General features: G+C 38.2%; 3 protein-coding genes across 3 annotated transcripts in view; 2 read left to right on the top strand and 1 right to left on the bottom strand.

Moving 5' to 3' along the window:
* The window catches only part of LOC144659493 (meiosis-specific protein MEI4-like), a 221261-nt gene that overhangs the window by 98552 nt on the left and 102214 nt on the right, over positions 1–20495 (top strand). The window lies entirely within an intron of this gene.
* On the bottom strand, positions 1230–16701 carry LOC144659494 (immunoglobulin-binding protein 1-like). Its single transcript, XM_078519948.1, has 12 exons — positions 16571–16701; positions 14963–15075; positions 13956–14040; positions 9052–9105; positions 7454–7585; positions 5703–5753; positions 5288–5357; positions 4940–5025; positions 4144–4191; positions 3497–3600; positions 3297–3397; positions 1230–1762 (listed from the first exon to the last, which is right to left on the bottom strand). Exons 1-12 carry the CDS (start codon positions 16685–16687, stop codon positions 1722–1724), a joined length of 1002 nt encoding a protein of 333 aa, XP_078376074.1. The 5' UTR covers positions 16688–16701; the 3' UTR covers positions 1230–1721.
* On the top strand, positions 16776–19518 carry LOC144661181 (protein FMC1 homolog). Its single transcript, XM_078521884.1, has 3 exons — positions 16776–16911; positions 18352–18495; positions 19004–19518. The coding sequence occupies exons 1-3, from the start codon at positions 16843–16845 to the stop codon at positions 19121–19123; spliced, it is 333 nt and encodes a 110-aa protein (XP_078378010.1). The 5' UTR covers positions 16776–16842; the 3' UTR covers positions 19124–19518.

Raw genomic sequence — 20495 nt, 5'->3', positions numbered from 1 at the left:
GTGAACTATCCAACCTAAAATTCCGGAATTTCCAGGAGCAAAATCGAATATTTATTTCCGAATGTTTATTTCCGGGATTTTTTTTTCGAAAATTTGAGTCTACCTTGCAAGATTGTCCTCTTTTCTGGAAAAACCACCATTTTCTATTCAGCCCAAGTTTCTTCGTCCGGTAATCTGCGGGTTGGGCACCTAAAAGCAGCTGCATGTGTTAAGAAAGCGTTCAGTTCCAAATAAAACAAACTCTTGAGGTTTACGCGGTCATTTTTCGTTGTTGTTTTGCAGGTAGCGGCAAAGAAATGTACACACATTTAGAACACGCGAGCACTCACGCGAGCGTGAGAGAAAATCGAATGTCTCCTCGCACGAAGTGATTTTTTTTACTAACCCTGAAAAAAAATTATGAACTAGTCTAATACACCCCGTGTATTACACCAGTCCCCTTGTGTGCTACCATGCCTCCCCCTCAGGGTACCCTGTGAGTTTATTCCTCATTTTCCTTGTGCATTATGGAACTCGTTCGTTGCCTGTGTTTCTTCGTGGGTTCCCTACTGCCTTCCACTGAGAGTTTCCCTCCCTTCAGCATGTTACCTTAGCGCATTTTCTCGTGTTTTCCACCATACTTTCCCGGGTGGTTCCTTCGTGCGTCCCTAGTGTGTTCCCCAATCCGTCCTTGTTTCCTCTTCCGTTTCTACGTGAATTCCCGTTTTTCTTAGTTTTGATGTTTGGTTTTCTCTTTTTACTTGCACAAATTACGCTACGATACTGACACAGGACGTTACAAAATAGGGGGATAACATATTTCGATAGTGGTTTGACGCTATTTATTTGTTACTTCCAAGGCGTTCTTTTTAAAACTTTACACGTACTTTCCCTTAGCGCGCATTAACTTTTTAAATCACTTATAAATCGTCAACCAACCAATACACAATTTACAAACTAAAATTTAAGATAATACAACTACATTTCTTTAAATAGTTTTTTTATTAATGTCTACTTGATAATACATCAACATTGTACGATAGAAACGTTACGTTTCTTTTACACAAGGTTCGTTGATGCATGAAAATATGTTCCTTCAGTGCTTGTTTAATGTACATTTAGTTCAGCCATCCTTTCTTCTATCGTTCTGTGATAGCTGGTATTTAGTACAGTTGAATATCCTATACTGTCAAGTCAAGTAACTTCAGGTAACAATTGAAAAAAAAAAAGCAAACGAAACACACCGGAGGCAAGTCAAGGCATTTTTATTCATACGTCTTTCGTGTGTTTAAGTACAAGATTCAATGAGATCTCAGTCCGACATTGGCGAATAAAAATGATTGGTTCCTAAAGAAACTGCTGGACCTCAACCTTAAACACGTACATGTAAGAGTTTTACTATTCTTCTGGAGAGTCAAAAAGAGGGGCAGAAGACAGTCATGACAGTCAAAATGTCAATCTCTTACCCAGCTTACTGTGGAAGGAGGGGTGGGGTGGTAAGGCTGATAATAAAGATGACAGATACTCCGTTCCCACTCGTCTCTGCAGTCTCTTCGTTGACTGAAATTAAAATTAACGAATTCCACCTTCATTAAAATAAAAGTGGGAGCTCAGGGCCTATCCACTGATCAAAACGTTCTTGTTCTGTGATCAGTTTGTCAACCTAGGAAAGAATGACGCAGAGTCGCCGTCGTAATGGCGTTACACTGGACGATTTGTCTTTTTTTGGATCTGTCGTCACTTCAGCCCATGTTCTCTCTGTTTCCCCAACCACGACGATGGTCTAAAAAACAATCAACGTACAAATTAGGTCCTTGGTTTATGATTAATGTCACGCACAATCAAAAGGACACCGTTTATGTGGGAGAAAGGTAGGGGGAATAAGTGTTGTCCTGGACCCGAGAGCTGCCTGCCATGGGCGAGGCCAGTACTCGGGGCTAGTGTCAGCGAGTGGCATATAAGACCGTGAGATGGGTGTCACGGGGCACAGAGGCAGGGTGGCGTGTACCTATGCCAAGCTCCTGGAGGGATGGTAGCGAGGGGAAGTGGATGTGTCCACCGTTTCTCACCCAAGCTAAGGCAACCCAGGCATAGCTTCAGTGTGGGACTGAAGGGTTGTCGCCAGCAACACTTATCCCCCAAACCGTTTATTAAAGAACAACAACAAATAAAATGATATTACAAAAATCGCTTTTTTTTTTTTTTTTATATATATAAACTATAGATAAACTGGATATAACATCACAAATGAAACAGATGTAAACTAGTAGACTACGAGAAATGCTTTGTCTGAGTGGCAACAGTAGGGCTATGAGATAAATGCGGAGGGTGGGTGGGGAAATAAACGCTAGAGTCCAGCAGCTTAGCTGAATTGCAAGTGAAGATCGTCTGTGATCGCAAGAGTAAACAGGGGAAGGCTGTGTGGATCTGATTGGCCGACAATCTGTGAACGCGTGCAAGCTTATCATTCATTGGCCAGTATAAATAGAGGGAGATACAAGTACATGTTTACGGTTCAAAGAGCGGGGTACAGATTGCCGGAAAAACACATCCACGGGGAGAGCAAGGTTTAATTGAGCTAAACATTAACTCCAGTTTATGCTTTGGCAAAAACAGCCATAAAACACATACTATAGGCGGTCCAAACTCAGTAAGAGAGAACACCAATATAAAGTTTGCTTGTAAGAGGTCTTTTGTTACAAAGATTTGATTTCAAAAACTTTGCATGGGAACGCAACATTTTGGCATATGTTCGAATATTCGAACGAAAAATTCCTTGTTCATTCAACTGCCTAATAACGGTTATAACATAGCTAGCAGAGCCGCGCAATCAAATTCGGTGAATAGTGCACGCTGATAGCGCGAGCAAATCGCTTCGTCAGAAATTCGCGGGTTTTGAATTACATTTCCACAGACAATGTTATAAAACAGTTGGTTCATACTTTTAGCTGGCCAAGAAGGTAGAGTTGCCCTCGGCTATCGCCTCGAGTAACTCTTACGCTTCTTTCGTGCTCTCCAAACTTCCCACGTGCATCCATAACTCGATAGTGAATGCTAAAGCATGAACCAATCGTTAATTCATCAGTTATTTTTTACCAACAAACTTGGGTTTATTTCATTTTAAATGAAAAAAAGGTAAAATATCAGGCTGGAAAGTGTTGAGTATAAATCACATCAGTTCAAAATCCGAACGCAGATGGTTAGCCAATCAGGAGCCCAGTATTCCCAGTAAATTGAAAATTGGAAAACGACTTTTGTCTCGACCAATCAGTTTTACGTAATTGGGTAATATAAAATCAATAAACTGTTGAACTCACCATCTTTCCATTCATCCCAGTCCCTCTTCTTCTGTAGTTTAGCTGGGTCATCCTCGCTGTCGGACTCATCATCACTTTTCTTCTTCTCCTGCTTTTGGTCACTAGTAAAAATAAACGATAAGTACATTAATAAAAATGATGTTTTATGTGACTGCGACTGAAGTGTAAAGTACAAATTGGTTCTAAGAGATATAGCTTACTCTTTGTAATCCAGGACAACTTTTCCCTCCAGAATTTCCTTCTCTAGGAATTCCTCTTGTGACATGGTTGGAACACTGGGGTAGCCTGCACCAAATACTTTGTCCTGACAAGTAAATCAAACATACGTTCACGGTATAGACTAAACATGGAAGTGCACTATAAAAGAGAACTTGGCAACTGAACAACAATATTTGAAAATAGCTGAAGAATAAAATTTACAGGCTTTCAGTTTATGCTGATTATTCTTAACCCATCAAAATACCCATAATAAAATAATTTTACTAGTTTTTAACTATTTCAAATCCTGCAGATTCGTTAGTCTAGCTTGTTGTTTTGAAGGTAATATTGCCTGGGCTGGGTTGTTCTAAGCAAGACTAAGCCAATCCAGGATGAGTGTGAATCTAGTGTTTTCAGTTTTTTAACACCTCAGTGAGGTTTTCTGTTTACATTTTCTGTCCTCTAGTTGCAACGTTGACTAATCTCAAACTCCAGAAAACACTTAAAAAACATACAAAACAAAAACAGAAAAACACTTTTATACATGAAAAATTGAACCCTTGATCAACTTTTAATCCTTGGTTAGTGTTAATCAGCTTTTGAATAATCTGGCTCTGGTCTACAAGGGTGATGTAGCACTATTCCATACCTTAATCATCTCCCTGGTTATCAGGATTGGTTTGAAGCTCTGTTGAGGCTAAAATAACAAGTGTATCTTAGGAAAAATGAATAATTAGCAGTCCTCAGACAATTATATGTTGTGGTTTAATTTAATCTTTGGTTTAAAATTTTTAAAACCAGTTGGTTTTTTATTTCCCTTTGTTTCAAATTATGATAATGAACACGAGACAATGAAAATCAAAATCAAACTGGTTTTAACAATTTTAAGCCAAGTATAAAATTGAACCACAACATATACAAGCATAGTATTAATGTGATAAATGATCATCGCAGTGAATTTCCAATTTAATTCGGTTCAATTGGAAATTCACTGTGATGATCATTTATAACATTCATATACATCCGCAGTTCATTATATATGAATAATTTTCATATACATTACATTATTTCACTCCTCTCATGGGTAAAATATGAACTCAAAATTGACCTCGCTCCCAATGTGTGGCTTTAATAGCTCAGTTGGTAGAGCATTGCACCGGTACCGCGGAGGTCACGGGTTTGAATCCCGTTGAAGCCCTGAATTTTTTTCAGGCTTCTTTATTCCAATTGCTTAAATTGGAAATTCACTGCGATGATCATTTATCACATTCATATCCATCCGCAGTTCATATATGAATCATTTTCATATACGGTACATTACATCAAGCATAGTATTGTTGGGCAAGATGAAGTCTGCATAAGTGGGACAAAGCAAGTCTGCCCTTGGATATCTTAGGATGGAAAGATACTAACAAAAAGCTGCACAAAATTACTGTTACCCCAACCTTTGCATCAGGTGGCTTGTTTTGTTGATTGCTTTCATGTCCTTTTCCTTTCGTTGTCTTCATGTGTTCAAGGATCTCTATTTCACCTACGATTTTACATATAAAAATTAAAATGTCAGAACTGCATTCACTGGGAGATGCAATGGCACAAGTGGTGTTGGATTCCAGATTAAGCAGTCCAGCTTTGAGCGCTGGCCAGGGTCACTGTTCTGTGTTCTTGGGCAAAGACACTAAAATTTCACAGTGGGTATCAGCACCTCTGAATACTGCAAGGCCTTATGAATATTATAACTTGAACTAGACATTTCAAGAAATGGAACAAGAAATTTAGAACAAAATAAAACTTACTATGCAGACTTGAAAGATGTTCAACAGCCTTATTCACCCACAACTTCAACAAAAGAACATAATAGCTTCGCTGCAAACAAAAAAAAACACTGTTCATTACACAGATTGCTTAATGTTCATACCACAGGTCACCCACACTGCACAGTTCGGTCAGTGATCAAATGAATATCTTTCATTTCCTGAACATATTATCAACAAGAAGACAAGTATGCATATTAGAATGGCTGAACAAAGAACGAGGCTTCCAAATGTGACAAAAAAGACACATAAAACAACCTTTTCTGACACTTTTACCGGTACATGAAAAAGAAGGTCTTAATAGAGGTTCAACACTCCAGTTGTCCTGGAGAGGAAAGGGAAAGCCCCCATGTTGTTAACCCTAGGTATCATGTTCTTCCAAGAAAATGTAAAGTACCTGGGTATCTTCATCAGCTGAAGATGGTTCTTTGAGGATGTTTCTGAGTTCCTACAAAGTAGTAATCAATCAAGTTGCACACTGTTATGCATTATAAATCAAGTTTCAAACAACAGCTGAAAAAATCAAAAAGGACTGTTATGCTGTTAAAGTACTGTTATACTGGCAAACAACATGGAAAGTAAAATTACTTCATAACATTACAATACACTGTATAACATGTATTTCTATTAGTTTGTACACATGTAACAAGTATCTCTTGGCCTAACCCAATTCAGTCAATAATTGAGTTTGATTTTGTTGCAAATGTTTTGAAAACTTATTGGTGAATGTTCCAATTATGTGTGCTTAATAAATTGTTGATGTGTGCAGGGCCAGACCGGCTCACATCAACCAATCTGGCCAGACCTACACAAGTAAGCTTACATTACATGTTTTTCTATATGGCGGTGTGATAATTAATTCTTATTAACCGAGCAGGAGGTCGGTGTGGGAACGACTTGACCGAGGTCAAAATTTTCCCATGCAGATTGACTAAGCTTGGTTAACAAGATGTTTATTAAAATGGCCAAAATTAAATTTGCTTAATGTTAATGGTCTGTACTTGCTGACATTCAGCTTGGGAACAGCATTGAAACATTTGGACAAGAGAAGGTCAAGATCACCGGCAGGTATGTTTTCAATTTCTCTAGCCTCTTTCATGAACTAACAGAATATTCTTACAGAAGTTAGTAGCATTTAATTGTTGGTGTTGACTGCTTTTAACTTCTGACCTTGCAAATTTTTCACAATTTCATCTCTAGCTGGTATTTTTGACTGCATTTGAGCTTAAACAAAATTTGTCAAAGTTTGCTTGTTCTCTTTACTTTTTCTTCTCCTAAAAGTTTTTGGCTCTTTTGTTTACTATTTTTAGTCGAAACCAGTCATGATTCCGACTCAAACTAATTTTGCTACATTTTCAAGCACCCTTTGACTCCCAGAGATTTTTTAAAAAAGATTTTTTGGGTCAGTTATGAGCTACAGTATTAGTAAGCTCCAACCTTCTCAAAACCACTTGCAGCATGAAGGGGCATGCCTTTCTTTCCAATAGCATCATGTTTTATGACATTTTTGCTCAGGCATGCACAAATGGCAAAGTTTGGAGATTTTGGATTAGAAAGTGCCCTTCCACTTTAGGCTTTTCATTTTTTTCGCGTTTTTTTTTTCCATGCTTTTTCTTTTTCTTCTTTTCTAATCGTTTCCTGCAGTTGTTGGCCTTCCACTGGGCTTGCTTGCAGTTCAGGAATTTCAGAGAAAGCGTCATCCAAACAGGAAATACTCACCATTGACGAGCCAAGGGTGGTTGAGGCAAATTCTTCTATGAGTTTTTCACTTAAATGTCTTAGCATGTTTGAGGGTATGTCAAGCACAATTGACCCAATCATTCCAATTTGGGCATCATTGGATAGACCTTTTCCGCACTGTAGAGGTTGAGTAATAGTGATGCCTTTTTTTGATCAAAGATGATGATGTCACAAGTGGAACAAAGAGAAACATTCGTCACAGCTGGTTTTGGCTGGCATGGAGCCAATGGGTTAAGAATAACACACCAACCATGTCTACCCACATCACAGTACATTTCCCACATATTTGTGTGTAAGGTCTGTGGCAAGACTGACACAAATGTGTGAAAAACTAAACAGAATCATTCATACAGGTATTCAAGGTGCCAGACTTGAAACTAGAATGAAAATTATGAACAGTATTTTTACCTTGAGGCTTCTTTCCTGTTCTTTCTGTTCTTTATATCTTGCTATTTTTTCTTGACGACTGTTGGCCATTTGATTAATACTTTTTTCTGTCACTTCAGGTGTATTTGATGTTTCAATGTATCTTGAGAGGTCCTTTACAAGGTAAACACAAGAGTAAACAACACATATCAAACAACTGTGGGAGACAGGGTGGCCTAAAGATTAGCGTGCTTGACTCTGGATTGAACTGTCCAGGTTCGAGCCCTGGCTGGGGAAATTGTGTTGTGCTCTTGAGCAAAACACTTTTCTCTCACAGTGCCTCTCTCGAAACCATGTGAATAAATTAATGCTGGAGGTGTTGCTACGATAGGTTAGCATCCCAACTAGGGGGGGGGGGGGCGGTAAAATCCCACTTAAAAGCCCTGGGCTGAAACAATTTTGCAAGGGGTCTTGGATGGCTTATAAATGGGGGCACTTATATCCAGAAGTATATGTTTGCTTATATCAAACTTATTTTTTGTCTACAGGTAGATGGCCCTATAACTGGGGGAGGAGTATAAGGAAGGAATCTTATAAGTGGGATTGTAGAATACTCATAGTCGCTTCAGGGTAGGAAATTAGCGCTCGCCCACTCGCCCAGGCTAGTGTGAAAACTGTCGGGCGAGTACAAATTATGGATCACTCGCCCAGTTTGGCGAGTATGATTTTCATGTCCAGAATATATTATTCAAAATAAGGGTAACTTTTACTTTCCACTTCAAAACAATCTACACTGCCCACAAGCCGATAGCTTACCAACATTTTAAAATCTCTAACAAAGCTGTGTTTGCGTTCGTAAACAGACAAAAAAGGCTTCCATTTGGTGACTGTTACATGATTGACAATTTTTGGCAATTTTTCATTGAAAAAAAAGATTGTAGTCTGTATCGCGATCGACCACCGTGGAGGAACGATGAGTATCAAACATGATTTTTCGTGGGGGGAGGGGGGCTAAATTTTCCTTTTCTTTAATGGAGGAGACTGGACCAGTGAAAACTGATCTGGGCGAGTGCAATTTGAAGGTCACTCGCCCAGATGGCGAGTGCTCCGAAATTTTAGTTTCTAACCCTGTCGCTTAATGCTACAGAAACCAGGATAAGCTCCAATGGTATTGGCCACTTGGCTCAATGTATCTATCAACTGTATTTAGCAATTTGATTCAAGAAATAGACAACATGTGCTTATGTGTTCTAGATGTTAATGAAGCCACAGCAGAGGGTTTCAAGATTTTACCCACTCACTGACTGTTCACTCAGGCTACATGTACATTAACAAAGCAAGCTCCTGTCCATTTTGTTCATAAAATCCAACGATAAATGTCACATCACTTCTATGTTAATGACAGCTTCTTGTTATGGTCAAAAAACTTAATACAACTGTACAATGTCTCTTCCTCAGAAATCTTTGGAAATAGTAAGAAAATGATTGGAAATTATCAAATGATTATAAATGTAGTTGGATAATTTTTTGAAGTCTTTGGAAAGCAGCCCAAAATCTTTGTAGTATGTACAGTCTATACAATTGTAAACAAATTGATAGAAATTAAGCCTATTAAGCAATATGACATCAGTCATATTCACCTTATCTGTCACTCCATAATTTTTGCATCTCTTTAAATAATCCACAAAATAAATCTAGAGAATGATAAAAGTACAATATGGTTAAATCAGCAAAACAACAATCACACAAACCCAGAAATACTCAAACTATCTTAAGAGCTATATTCGGAGAGTTTGGAGAATCGAAAGAAACTCGCCCTAATTCGATTTTTTTTTTATTTCGCCAAAACATTGCTTTAGCTGAACTTATTCGAGGAAAAATAGTTTTAAGTTTCAGCGTTTTATTTTACGGGCGAAATTTAAAAAGTTTTGAAGTGTTTGAAATTTGGATACAATGGCCGTTTTCGCCGCTTTGAAGGTTCAAATTTTCACACTTCTTTGAGAAAACAGCGGAGGCGTTAAAACAATCCTATTAAAACGAAACTAAGCACAAATATTATTTTACCCTTACACTTTAAAGCCGTGTAATAATTTTCTCAAATTGTTATTTGTAGCTTTTGAACTGGGCGTATTAATTCAGTCGCCATTTGTGTCTCGCCCACGAAGGACAAAATAAGGCCAACTTTGACTACTGTAAATGGCCACTGGTATATATCATTTGGTCAAAATATTTACATGTTTAGAAACCTTTGTTTTTGGTCTTTACACCAGGAAAGTTTCAGCTCTGGGAATCCAATATTTTTCCGTCAGTAAAATAAACTGTCATGGCATATTAGCGAGTTGTATTTTATGCAAATTACACGGTTAAAATACATTTCACAATGAAATCACTAACAAGAATGAACGATTCACCGCTACTTATCCTTGTTTATGCTGCTGAGCATTTGCTGACGATATCACTTCAACTTCCAGTGTCCTGCTGAGTCTTTTGACAAAATATATCTGGTGATGATGAACTTGCATGAGCGTAAACCAACGACCAATTCATCAATAAGCTCGACAGCAGGAAATTTGATATCCGCGAATTGACATCTGAGTGGCGCTGATTTGCCCGGTTTTCATCGCTCTCTTTAAGTCTTTTGAAAACATGGTAAACTATGCACTCCTAACTGCAAAATAATCAGTTTTTATCGATACATTGACGACTTCCAGGAGAATTATTTGTTTAGAAATGCGTGAGCGAAGAAATCGGACTGACCTTTGAGTTGACCCCCGCGTCGTCACGTTACTTCCTTCCGTCACGCGTTGAATTAAAAATGTAAAAATTGAAAGAGTGACATATCACATATAAGATACCTTGTTAAAAGATCGTAACACTACACTTGTCTAGATTGCGAAAAATAGCAAAGTCTTTTATTAGAACTTTTTCTGTTAAACAATTACAATGTTTTTAAAATACCTCCGAAAGTAAAATGATTATAAACTTAAACTAATGTTGTGACTATCTTCTGTATCTCACTTCGACTCGCTTCTGCTGTCGAAGAAGTATTTATTACCTCCATAGGTCATGTTGTGTCGGAAAATACATAAAATAAATGTTAATTTTTTTTTTAATAAAAGGCAATAAGGAAACATGAAATCTGCAGCGCGTATTTGTATACCGTGCTGTTAGATTCATTTTTATGTGGACGTGATTATAGCGTGCACATAAAATCTTCTATGCACGTCTAAATAAAAAGCATATAAGTATGAATCTGTAACAATGAGGAACTGATTATCTTCCTTTTTAAGCTATCGGTCCCACAAGCACTTTAATAAGCGTTTTAATTGGCAGCAACGCAAACCTGTAATCAGTCACGCTTTGCGTCGCTAGCTATATTTTTGTCGTTGCTTTATCCTTTTAATTTCCAGTCTAAAAATCAAATCTATTTGAAGTCTTACGGTTCTTTTTCCTTATTTCACATTTGGCCACCTTCTACACAGCATTCGCTTTTATAGAGAGCCTTCTAGAGTAGCCAGGTGACAGACATATGCACAATCGCATACGCCGGAAAAGACGAGTACACTGTTTCTTTTGGAATGAGTGATAATTGGCGCAATTCCTTCCTATAAAATTTTATAGTTTAGCCGGGTGCTGTAAAATACACATAACATCGGAACAAAATGATGGAGAAGGCATTTTCGAGATTCTTGATCCAAAACAACTTCCTCGGCGGACCTCCTCCGCCAATAAAATCTCGAAAATGAGCACTTTAGATTGACCAAGCCTACAGCAATTCAAAAAGCTGGCTACGCCCCTCAAAGTGTATTAGAAAAACGGACACTTTCATACACGTCCAATCAGCAAAGCAAAAGAAGATCTTATACAAGAGTCGGATAACAAGGCTGTACAGTAACCTTGTATTTCTGTTTCGAAATATGAATACCAATAAAAAAATAAAAGATATGCATGATTCTTTAGTTTTTAAGCAGCAACGCAGGGGCGGATCCAGGATTTTTCTTAGGACGGGGTGCAAAGTAACTGACTAGACTCGACTGGTGACAAAACAAATTTTAACAACGAATACTCCCCCTATATTCCCCCTAAAATGGCCTATATGGGGAGGCTCCGCCCGGAAAGGGTACCTTTTTTAAAAGGGCAAGGATTTCACAAGTTTAGGTATACGAAAGGGCATGGAAATCTGTCATTTAGGTTTTTAAAAGGGTCTTTAATTAAAATATTTCGAACAGTTGCAATTTATGGCTCTACATGAAAACGACAAGACAACGTCGTGATCTAAGTGTAGTGCCAGGTCTTTCAGGTGTATGAAAGGGATACCTTTTTCAGTAAAAGGTATACGAAAAGGGTTTAATTTCTGTCAAAGTGGTATATAAAGGGATAAGGAGGCGGAGCCTCCCCGTATAAAGCTTTTTGGGGTATCCCGCCCACCCGGGCATAGCGATCCTGCAACCTTCTGTCGATATTCTGACTCCTGAAAATATCTGTCAACAGGAGTGATGCGAACACAACCTGTCCAAACATAGAGAAGCAATGAACACGCTGTAAGCAGTGTAAGCTGGTTAGATCTTTTAGCATCCAAAACAAGCACGCTTCTCGCGTGGGCGTGCGCGAGGTTCGCGTTTGCCGCTTGCTCCATTTCCGCTGTTCTGTCAGCAAGAAAACTGAGAAAATCTGGGCACGATTGATGACAAGATGCTCTAGCTAACAACAACTTCCATTCACTATCAAGGGAATATTAATCATCTCCACTTAGGCCGTATAACTGACGATGTCCCGTGATGTCTCTAATGATAAATATTCTTCTTGGCCCGGATAGTCCCTGCTTGATCCACAGGCGGTCGCGTCATCCAGTAAAGCGAAAAAACGATGAAGATGCCATACGCAAAAGTAGGTCCAAAAACAAACCATTTCCACTAACCAGCCGTAATTTATTGTAGCCCGTAGCCTTGTTGCGAAAGTTATAATTTGATTAGTAGTAAAACTACGACATGTGCGATGTTGCAACTTCCTGAAACATGTACATATAATAATATAATTATGAAAAACCTCCAAAAGCTTTGTTAACTTTTTTTCTAATCAAGAATAAGTGTACTGTTTATACAATCTTTTGAAAATCTTTTCATTTGTTTCATTTTAAATACCGTGACGGAAGGAAGTAACGTGACGACGCGGGGGTCAATTCAAAGGTCAGTCCGATTTCTTCGCTCACGCATTTCTAAAGAAATAATTCTCCTGGAAGTCGTCAATGTATCGATAAAAACTGATTATTTTGCAGTTAGGAGTGCATAGTTTACCATGTTTTCAAAAGACTTTTAAAGAGAGCGATAAAAACCGGGCAAATCAGCGCCACTCAGATGTCCATTCGCGGATATCAAATTTCCTGCTGTAGAGTTTATTGGTGAAGTGACCGTTGATTTACGCTCATGCAAGTTCATCATCACCGGATATATTTTGTCAAAAGACTCAGCAGGACACTGGAAGTTGAAGTGATATCGTCAGCAAATGCTCAGCAGCATAAACAAGGATAAGTAGCGGTGAGTCGTTCATTCTTGTTAGTGATTCATTGTGAAATGTATTTTAACCGTGTAATTTGCATAAAATACAACTCGCTAATATGCCATGACAGTTTATTTTACTGACGAAAAAATATTGGATTCCCAGAGCTGAAACTTTCCTGGTGTAAAGACCAAAAACAAAGGTTTCTAAACATGTAAATATTTTGACCAAATGATATATACCAGTGGCCATTTACAGTAGTCAAGGTTGGCCTTATTTTGTCCTTCGTAGGCGAGACACAAATGGCGACTGAATTAATACGCCCAGTTCAAAAGCTACAAATAACAATTTGAGAAAATTATTATACGGCTTTAAAGTGTAAGGGTAAAATAATATTTGTGCTTAGTTTCGTTTAAATAGGATTGTTTAAGCGCCTCTGCTGTTTTCTCAAAGAAGTGTGAAAATTTGAACCTTCAAAGCGGCGAAAACGGCCATTGTATCCAAATTTCACACACTTCAAAACTTTTTAAATTTCGCCCGTAAAATAAAACGCTGAAACTTAAAACTATTTTTCCTCGAATAAGTTCAGCTAAAGCAATGTTTTGGCGAAATAAAAAAAAAATCGAATTAGGGCGAGTTTCTTTCAATTCTCCAAACTCTCCGAATATAGCTCTTAAGATATCAAAAACATTTTCTTTCCTAAATTAAAATATACATGTATATGTATGTCAACAGTAAAAACGCTTATATCATAATGGATACAAAGTTTGGAAACCACCAAATTTTGGACTATCAAGCCCTTTTCAGGGCAAATAAGGCTCAATAGTTGACAACGAATAAGGCGCAATAGTTGACAATGTTCTAAAATTGAAAATAATTAGCCATACCAATGGCTTAGGAAAAATAAATTCGAGTGAACAGTGTACAAATTATGCCAGAGGTATGTCCAATGCAAATTATTAGAACTAAAGATAAACAATTCTATATCAATCATTGAACAATTTTTTAATTTTAAATTATAACTTTCTGCTTTCAACTTACAACACACCTTTGCAATGTTAAGTGTAGTCATTCTATCAGACCCCATTTGTTTAAGGAACAGATCTCCAAGAAATGCAGGAAGCAAAAGAAATCTGAGGCAAGGAATTAAAGTGATTATGGTTAAAATATCATAGGTAGTAAACTTCTTTTTTTTGCATACCAGTACTTCACAGTCAAAGGGGATGTTCTTTTGATGGAAACTCTGCAATGTTGCAGTGCGATGTACATGTACCAATACTGATTGACAGTTTGATCACAGCAACTTGCATTTTTCATTTCAAATTTGCTTGAGTGAGTTGCTTGAAGTTCTGGTTTTCATTTTGCCAAATAAAACTGGGTAATACCACCATTGTTTCAAAGAAACAGAACATAATTATCCCTCAGCAGGCTTTTAGCCAGGATTTAAAAAGTGGGAATCCAAAATTTTTATAAGGCCTGACTTTATCCCCATACATGTAGGAGGGCCTGAGGAGCATGCAAGGTGTTTTTCTGCAGTAATGAGTGCAAATGTATCTAAAGATTTCCAGATTTGCTAAAAAACCCTCTGTATACAGTTATTCATATTAAATGTCTCTGAAAAGTGGTCATCCATAGGACTCCTGGACTCCCACGTGGCTAAAAGCCTGCCCCTCAGTCGACATGTTTATCAACAGAGTGCAATAAATTAGCAATAGGCTTAGCTCAAATCGCCAAACTGGGAAGGTAAGAGTAAGCTCCAGCTATTCCGTCAGGTTTGAAGATTGACTTTGCCTTTTTTACCATGTCGGGGTACAGTTTCTCCACGCTATGATATGCATTAAAGTATTTAAGTTTACATGTGTAGAAGGATCTAAAATATGACAAGCCTTCTTTACTAAATCTATAGGATTACAGATAAAGATTCTTATAAATCCACCCAGACTATAATAGCCGAAGTGTTTGAAGAAGCAAGACCCCCACATAATTTTTACAAATTATGGTCTTGTAATTTAAATTTGTAAAATGCTTAACAATACAACACCATGTCAGACTCACCTTAACTCAGAAGTTGGAACCTCGCTTAATTCTTCATTACTACTAAACAAAGCTAAGCTATTGACCATTTCTGTTGCACGGACAAAACGGTTCACAGCTGTAGTGACCTTATTCTGCAAACCAAAACAGAGTGAATAAAATCAGTAAACTTCTATTACTATAAATGACAGCAAAATGCATCAATTGGACAATACAGGGCCACTTATTTGCATGTCATTGAATAAGAATAGCATCTATTGTGTTATCAGGACGTAACAAATCGATAATTCCGATGCTCGATAAAAATCAATAAAAATCGATCGATAAACATCGATAAGTAATTAACTAATTAGTATCGAAAATCGATCAAAATCGATGACCCAATTCTTTGTGATTATCGATTTTGATCGATTTCACGAATTAAAGTTCGATTAGTAACGATTGCATTCGAAAAGTATCGATCACGTTCGATTAGTACGATTTCAAACGATTTGTATCGATTTCGATCGGAAATATCGCAGAAGAAAAGCTACCGTCTTTGCGTGTTCAATCAATCCTGAAGTGTGACACTGAAAGAAATGCAGTCGCTTCGCCTACAAGTTGTTTTGCTAACGGCCAGTCAGGTCAGTTCGGCAACGTTTATTTTCGAACGAAGAATAAAACATGGTCAATCTTATAAAACAAAGAATATCAGAATATGTATACGCGATGTAACCTAAGACGTTCGTCAGCGACACAAATCGTGTGATTATCGATTTTGATTGATTTTCGATACTAATTAGTTAATCATTTATCGAAAAATATCAACTAATATCCATTTATCGATTAGGTTTCCGATGATCGATTTCGATCGATTTGTGAGCCTCTCTATGGGTACCCACGGTCTTCGTTTTCTTCGCAATTTTTTAGCAAATCTTCGTTTTTTTAAGCAGATCTTCGTTTTATCTTCGTTCGTTTTTTTTTTCGTGATATGTGGTCAAATGACAAAATTCAGAAATAACAGATATTTTCTGTAGTGTTTACGAGTTTTGTCAGTTTTATATCTGAGTGTTCAATTTGATCACGCGAATTTTGGTCAATTTCAGTTCTTCGCTTCAACGATGAGATCTTCGTTTTTTCCGCGGTCATCTTCGCGTCTTCGATTTCTTCGGAAATACCCATAGAGAGGCTCATTTGTTACGTCCTGTGTTATGCCTCGTTCTACAAAGAGTGCCGACACGGTGGACTGAAGTGGCCCTGCATTCTGTAGTTGCTCCAAAATTAATATAGATTTAAGTAGGGGTGGAAAATGGTAAATCTTAGACTTTGCACAAGGGTGGGGAAATTGACATTTGAAAACCTGAAAATGTCAAATCCCCCTAGGGTTGCCCGCACCCCCCATCCTGGGGCAAACCATTGATAGATGCATAAAATGGAATGGCCCTCATGACTCCTAATAAAAATGTAGTATGTGCCACTCTGACATGATGAGTAGTAAATGTCATATATTGAGACAATATCAAAAACATTGACGCTTGAAGAGAGGTACAATTTAGAATACAGAAGCTTTTTTACATAATTTGGGAAGAATTGCAACGATCATAACAAATCAAATCAAATTTTGACACTCTTAAAATGAATAAACATTACCTGGAATACCTCCGAGGAGCTTGGTTCATCATCATCTTCTAATTGACTATGTAACAAAAATCCTTGTTCAAAAACATCTCTCAAAGAGATACCCTCGTCAACACACTCGGCCGCCATGTTTAATTTGAGATGACAGCACAGGACATAGTTGTGCTGTTACATAAGGAATAATCGCGGAATAAAGATAGCCGCTGTACCTAGAATGTGCCGTCTCAGCTTGCAGGCAAGAAAATCTGGAAATCAGTCGAAAATCTCAATCTTTCAAATTCAAAATGGTCTCTCCTCGTTTGCAAGTTCTTCGGAGAATCTTAAAGGAGTTGAAAGTTTTATCACCAGTTAAGGTAAGTACTGAGTTTAAAGAAAGAATTTCCTTTGAAAACAGTGAAAGCTGGTATGAGCTTAAAGCGAGTGGGGCAACCTCAGTTTCAATTTCACCGTTACTTTCCAAAATTTAAACAAATCAAGTAACCTTCTGTAGTTTTCGTGCGAACCACCAAACACGGTGATCACTTAACAAGTAAGGTTTACAAATGGAAAGGTCTGATCGATAGAAATCGGTTCTTATAACTCACTCTTCCCCAGACCTTTTGCAAGTGTTTATACTGTGGGAGGGTGTTGATGTTGGTGGTGGGGAGGGGGTGTAAGTTACATTATTCTCTATTAAAGGCAAGGTTTATAAGAGTTTTTTTTTCCATAAGCATCTTAATTGAAAAGCCATAGCTTTTAAAGGAACTTATGAAGCTGAACTGTGCTGTGTTGAACAGTTTCTAGGTAGGTGTGTGTTGGAGAGGGGGGGGGGGGGGGGGGGGGGGGGGGGGGGGGGGTATTAACACAGTGCAAGCCAGCAAGCCATGTGAGGGATGCGACTCAGTGAGCGACTTCATATTATATAATATTGCCATTACCATTACCTTTGAAAATATGAAAAAACTACCCATTTTCACTCCCCCGTGTTCCCTCTTCACCCCAGAGGGGAGAGGGAACAGCACAATCCTACTTCTGAGGATAGACACCAAGGATGTTTTCCTTAACCCAACACTCCACTGATATTTAAATACTTGCAAGCATGTTGATGGGGGTAAAGTGCCACTGCATTGTTGTACTTTCTAGTATACAACCCTCCATTTTTTTTTCCTTAGTGGCCATTTGGCCACCAACTGCTCAAGTTTGTTCGCCAGTGAAAAATTTTAGTTGCTAAATTTAGCTCACGCTTTCAATCCTTCTCCTTAATTTTTGTTGTCAGACTGGCAACTTGGGTTCCAATTAAGTTGCCAGCTTCAAAATTTTAGTCGCCATGGTGACTAAAATGGTCTTAACTTGGAGGGTTGGTATATGATTGCTGATATACCAGACTAGTCCCTAGGCTCAAGAGAGTCTGGACACTATTGTGAGTGGTGACCTCACCAAAGAGCACTCACCCACTCCCATCGCAGGCTTTGTGCAGTCAATGAAGCAACAGAGAATACCACCAAGGTACTACAATGGGCGCCAAAAGTGTTGAGACAGTTGGCACTTTTTGAGTACCTTGGACAAATTTTACCCCTCACCCCTTCAATATAACCCCCTCCCCCCAAAACAATGTTGTATTTGCTATCTGCAAGACTTGCCTCGTTTGAGTAGAACATTAAAAAGGGGGGAGGGGGAGTGGTTCAGAAGCGGCAGCAGATTAAAGGTGAAAAAACGGGAATTTTAAATTAGTATCAATTTCATCCAACTGTCTCAAGGACTTTTGACGCCCATTGTAGGCTGGTGTGATACATTGTTCTATTTGTTATACTTAGGAGCCAATTACATCCAGTTTGGAAGGCCAGTATCTTATATCAGAGTATCGTCAGTTTTCCCAAGCTGGAGAAATGTTAGCACACAAGCTCTATTGTGACTGTCTGTACTATCTCTGCTTACTCAAAAGCCAGAGAATGACACAGGTAAGTTTTATATTTTTGATCATTGTCAACATTAATTTTGGCATTGCTTCTATGTATCTGATTTGACCTGATTTTGAAGCATTTACTGACTGATTACCACAGTTTTCATTTCTACTTTTTAAACTCATTAATAATTTATCAAATTAAAACAAAGAGTCAAGTCAAGTCAATCTTTATTTATTCAACATGAAGGAGGTTTGAATACCCAGTCTAAATTAGCATAGATTTTTACTCCGTAGGTTTTGTTTCGATTGAGAAGATATATCAAAAACTTGCGACAGTGTTTCATCAGCTATCCAAACACCTCGAATTTCCTCAAAAATACTCGGCTGCACATGGTATTCTCAACTCTCTTCTCAGTGTTTGGATATCCCGATGGAACACTGTCTCTCATGTTTGATATATTACTTCTTAAACTCATTATTTAATTAATCATGTTTTTGAAGGGTGCAATAACAATAACTTTGTACACAGGTTTCTAATGTAAACAATAATTTCTCATTTGCAGCTGCTTCATATGAAGTACAAGGGAGTAGGTGAGAGACCTGTTGAGGAGGTGGCTAGGTTAGTGGGCTTTAAGCTTCCAAAGCAGTACCAAGAACCTTCAGAGAATACTAGTAAAAAATAACATCAAGTGTTTCATAAGAAAATGGTTCTTATTGCAAGATAAGTTTAGTGGTTACTATATCACTGGAACCTATCATATGGCGACAGGTGGTGACGTTAGCAAACAAACAGCTAAAGTTTGCCAAGTGACTGACTCACAAGAGAATCTATCTACTGTTGATTGATGAAAAGAAGACTTTGCTGCAAGAATAGAAACCATCGTGTGGCATGATAGCAGGAATGTTACTTAGACACTAGGAGTTAAAATAACAGCAAGTAATTTACTTGGGACTGTATCATGTTTACACCCACTGTTGAACTGCAAATGCACTGCTTTTGTGTGGATAGAAGGGTAAAATGTGTCAAAAATGTTTTCCAAAGAAGTGAAAATAAATGCAAAGGAACAGGTCAGGGCCATTATGTGCACTGTGTGGTACGTCTGAATTGATACTTGGTTATGAATTTTACACAAATCACTGATACATCATGAATCTTTGTTATTGGTAAGGAATCTTGTAGCTCAAATGTTGGTAATTGTGAAAAACAGCTCCCCTCCACCGACTGTTGGTCAACTGTCAGCTGACAGATTAATGACGGTCTACCAACAGGTAACCTGCGATCAGTCTTTTTTTTTTTCGCGGCGGAGGGAAGGAGAAAAATAACGCCTGTCTGGAACAAATGTTTCACATACAGGCAAACGCTAAAACATTTTGTGTAAGCAAAAATGTATCGACAACATTGTATCCTCGTTTGCTATTTGATCTTTCCGCTGAGAGAGAAATAACAGGCCAACGACATCTCTCTATGACAGGAGATTTCTGTTTACTCAAGGAAAATGTTTGCAAAGACATTTTTTTTTTTACAGTAACTAGAGTCATTGACAGGCTGAGTGCAAAAAGGTGACATCTGTTTTTACGCTACTCGTACATGTATGGGAGAGTTTTGGCATTTAACCAATTCATAAAACTTTGGGTAATTGTGACAAACAGCTCCCGCTAACCAACTGTCGGTCGACTGTTGGTCGTTTGTTGGCCGACAGTCAGCCATTTGTCGTACGTCTGTCGGCCGTGTTTTCTGTGTTTACTGCTCAGTTTTACAGTAAAATGCTGGGAAACTGTCGGTAACCTGTCGGTGGGCTGTGGGTAGTCTGTTGGTAACCTGTCGGCCGACAGTTGACCAACAGTCGGTTAGCGGGAGCTGTTCTTCACAATTACCAAACTTTGAAACAATGCAAGCTTGTCTAAAACAGAAAGGACCTTCCTGTACTTAGCCCTTCAATGAGTTGTTAAAACAAATTGTGAACATCACTAAAAGATACAAACAGTGGGGGGGGGGAAGAAACGAGGTCTGGGACCGAGTAGCGATGCTCTCACAACTTGCAAAGCGATCAATTC

This window comes from Oculina patagonica, chromosome 7 (assembly GCF_052425735.1).
Source record: "Oculina patagonica isolate OP01 chromosome 7, crgOcupat, whole genome shotgun sequence".
Lineage (NCBI taxonomy): Eukaryota > Metazoa > Cnidaria > Anthozoa > Scleractinia > Oculinidae > Oculina > Oculina patagonica.
The sequence above is the reverse complement of the archived record's forward strand: the minus strand, read 5'-3'. Positions and strand labels throughout refer to the sequence as shown.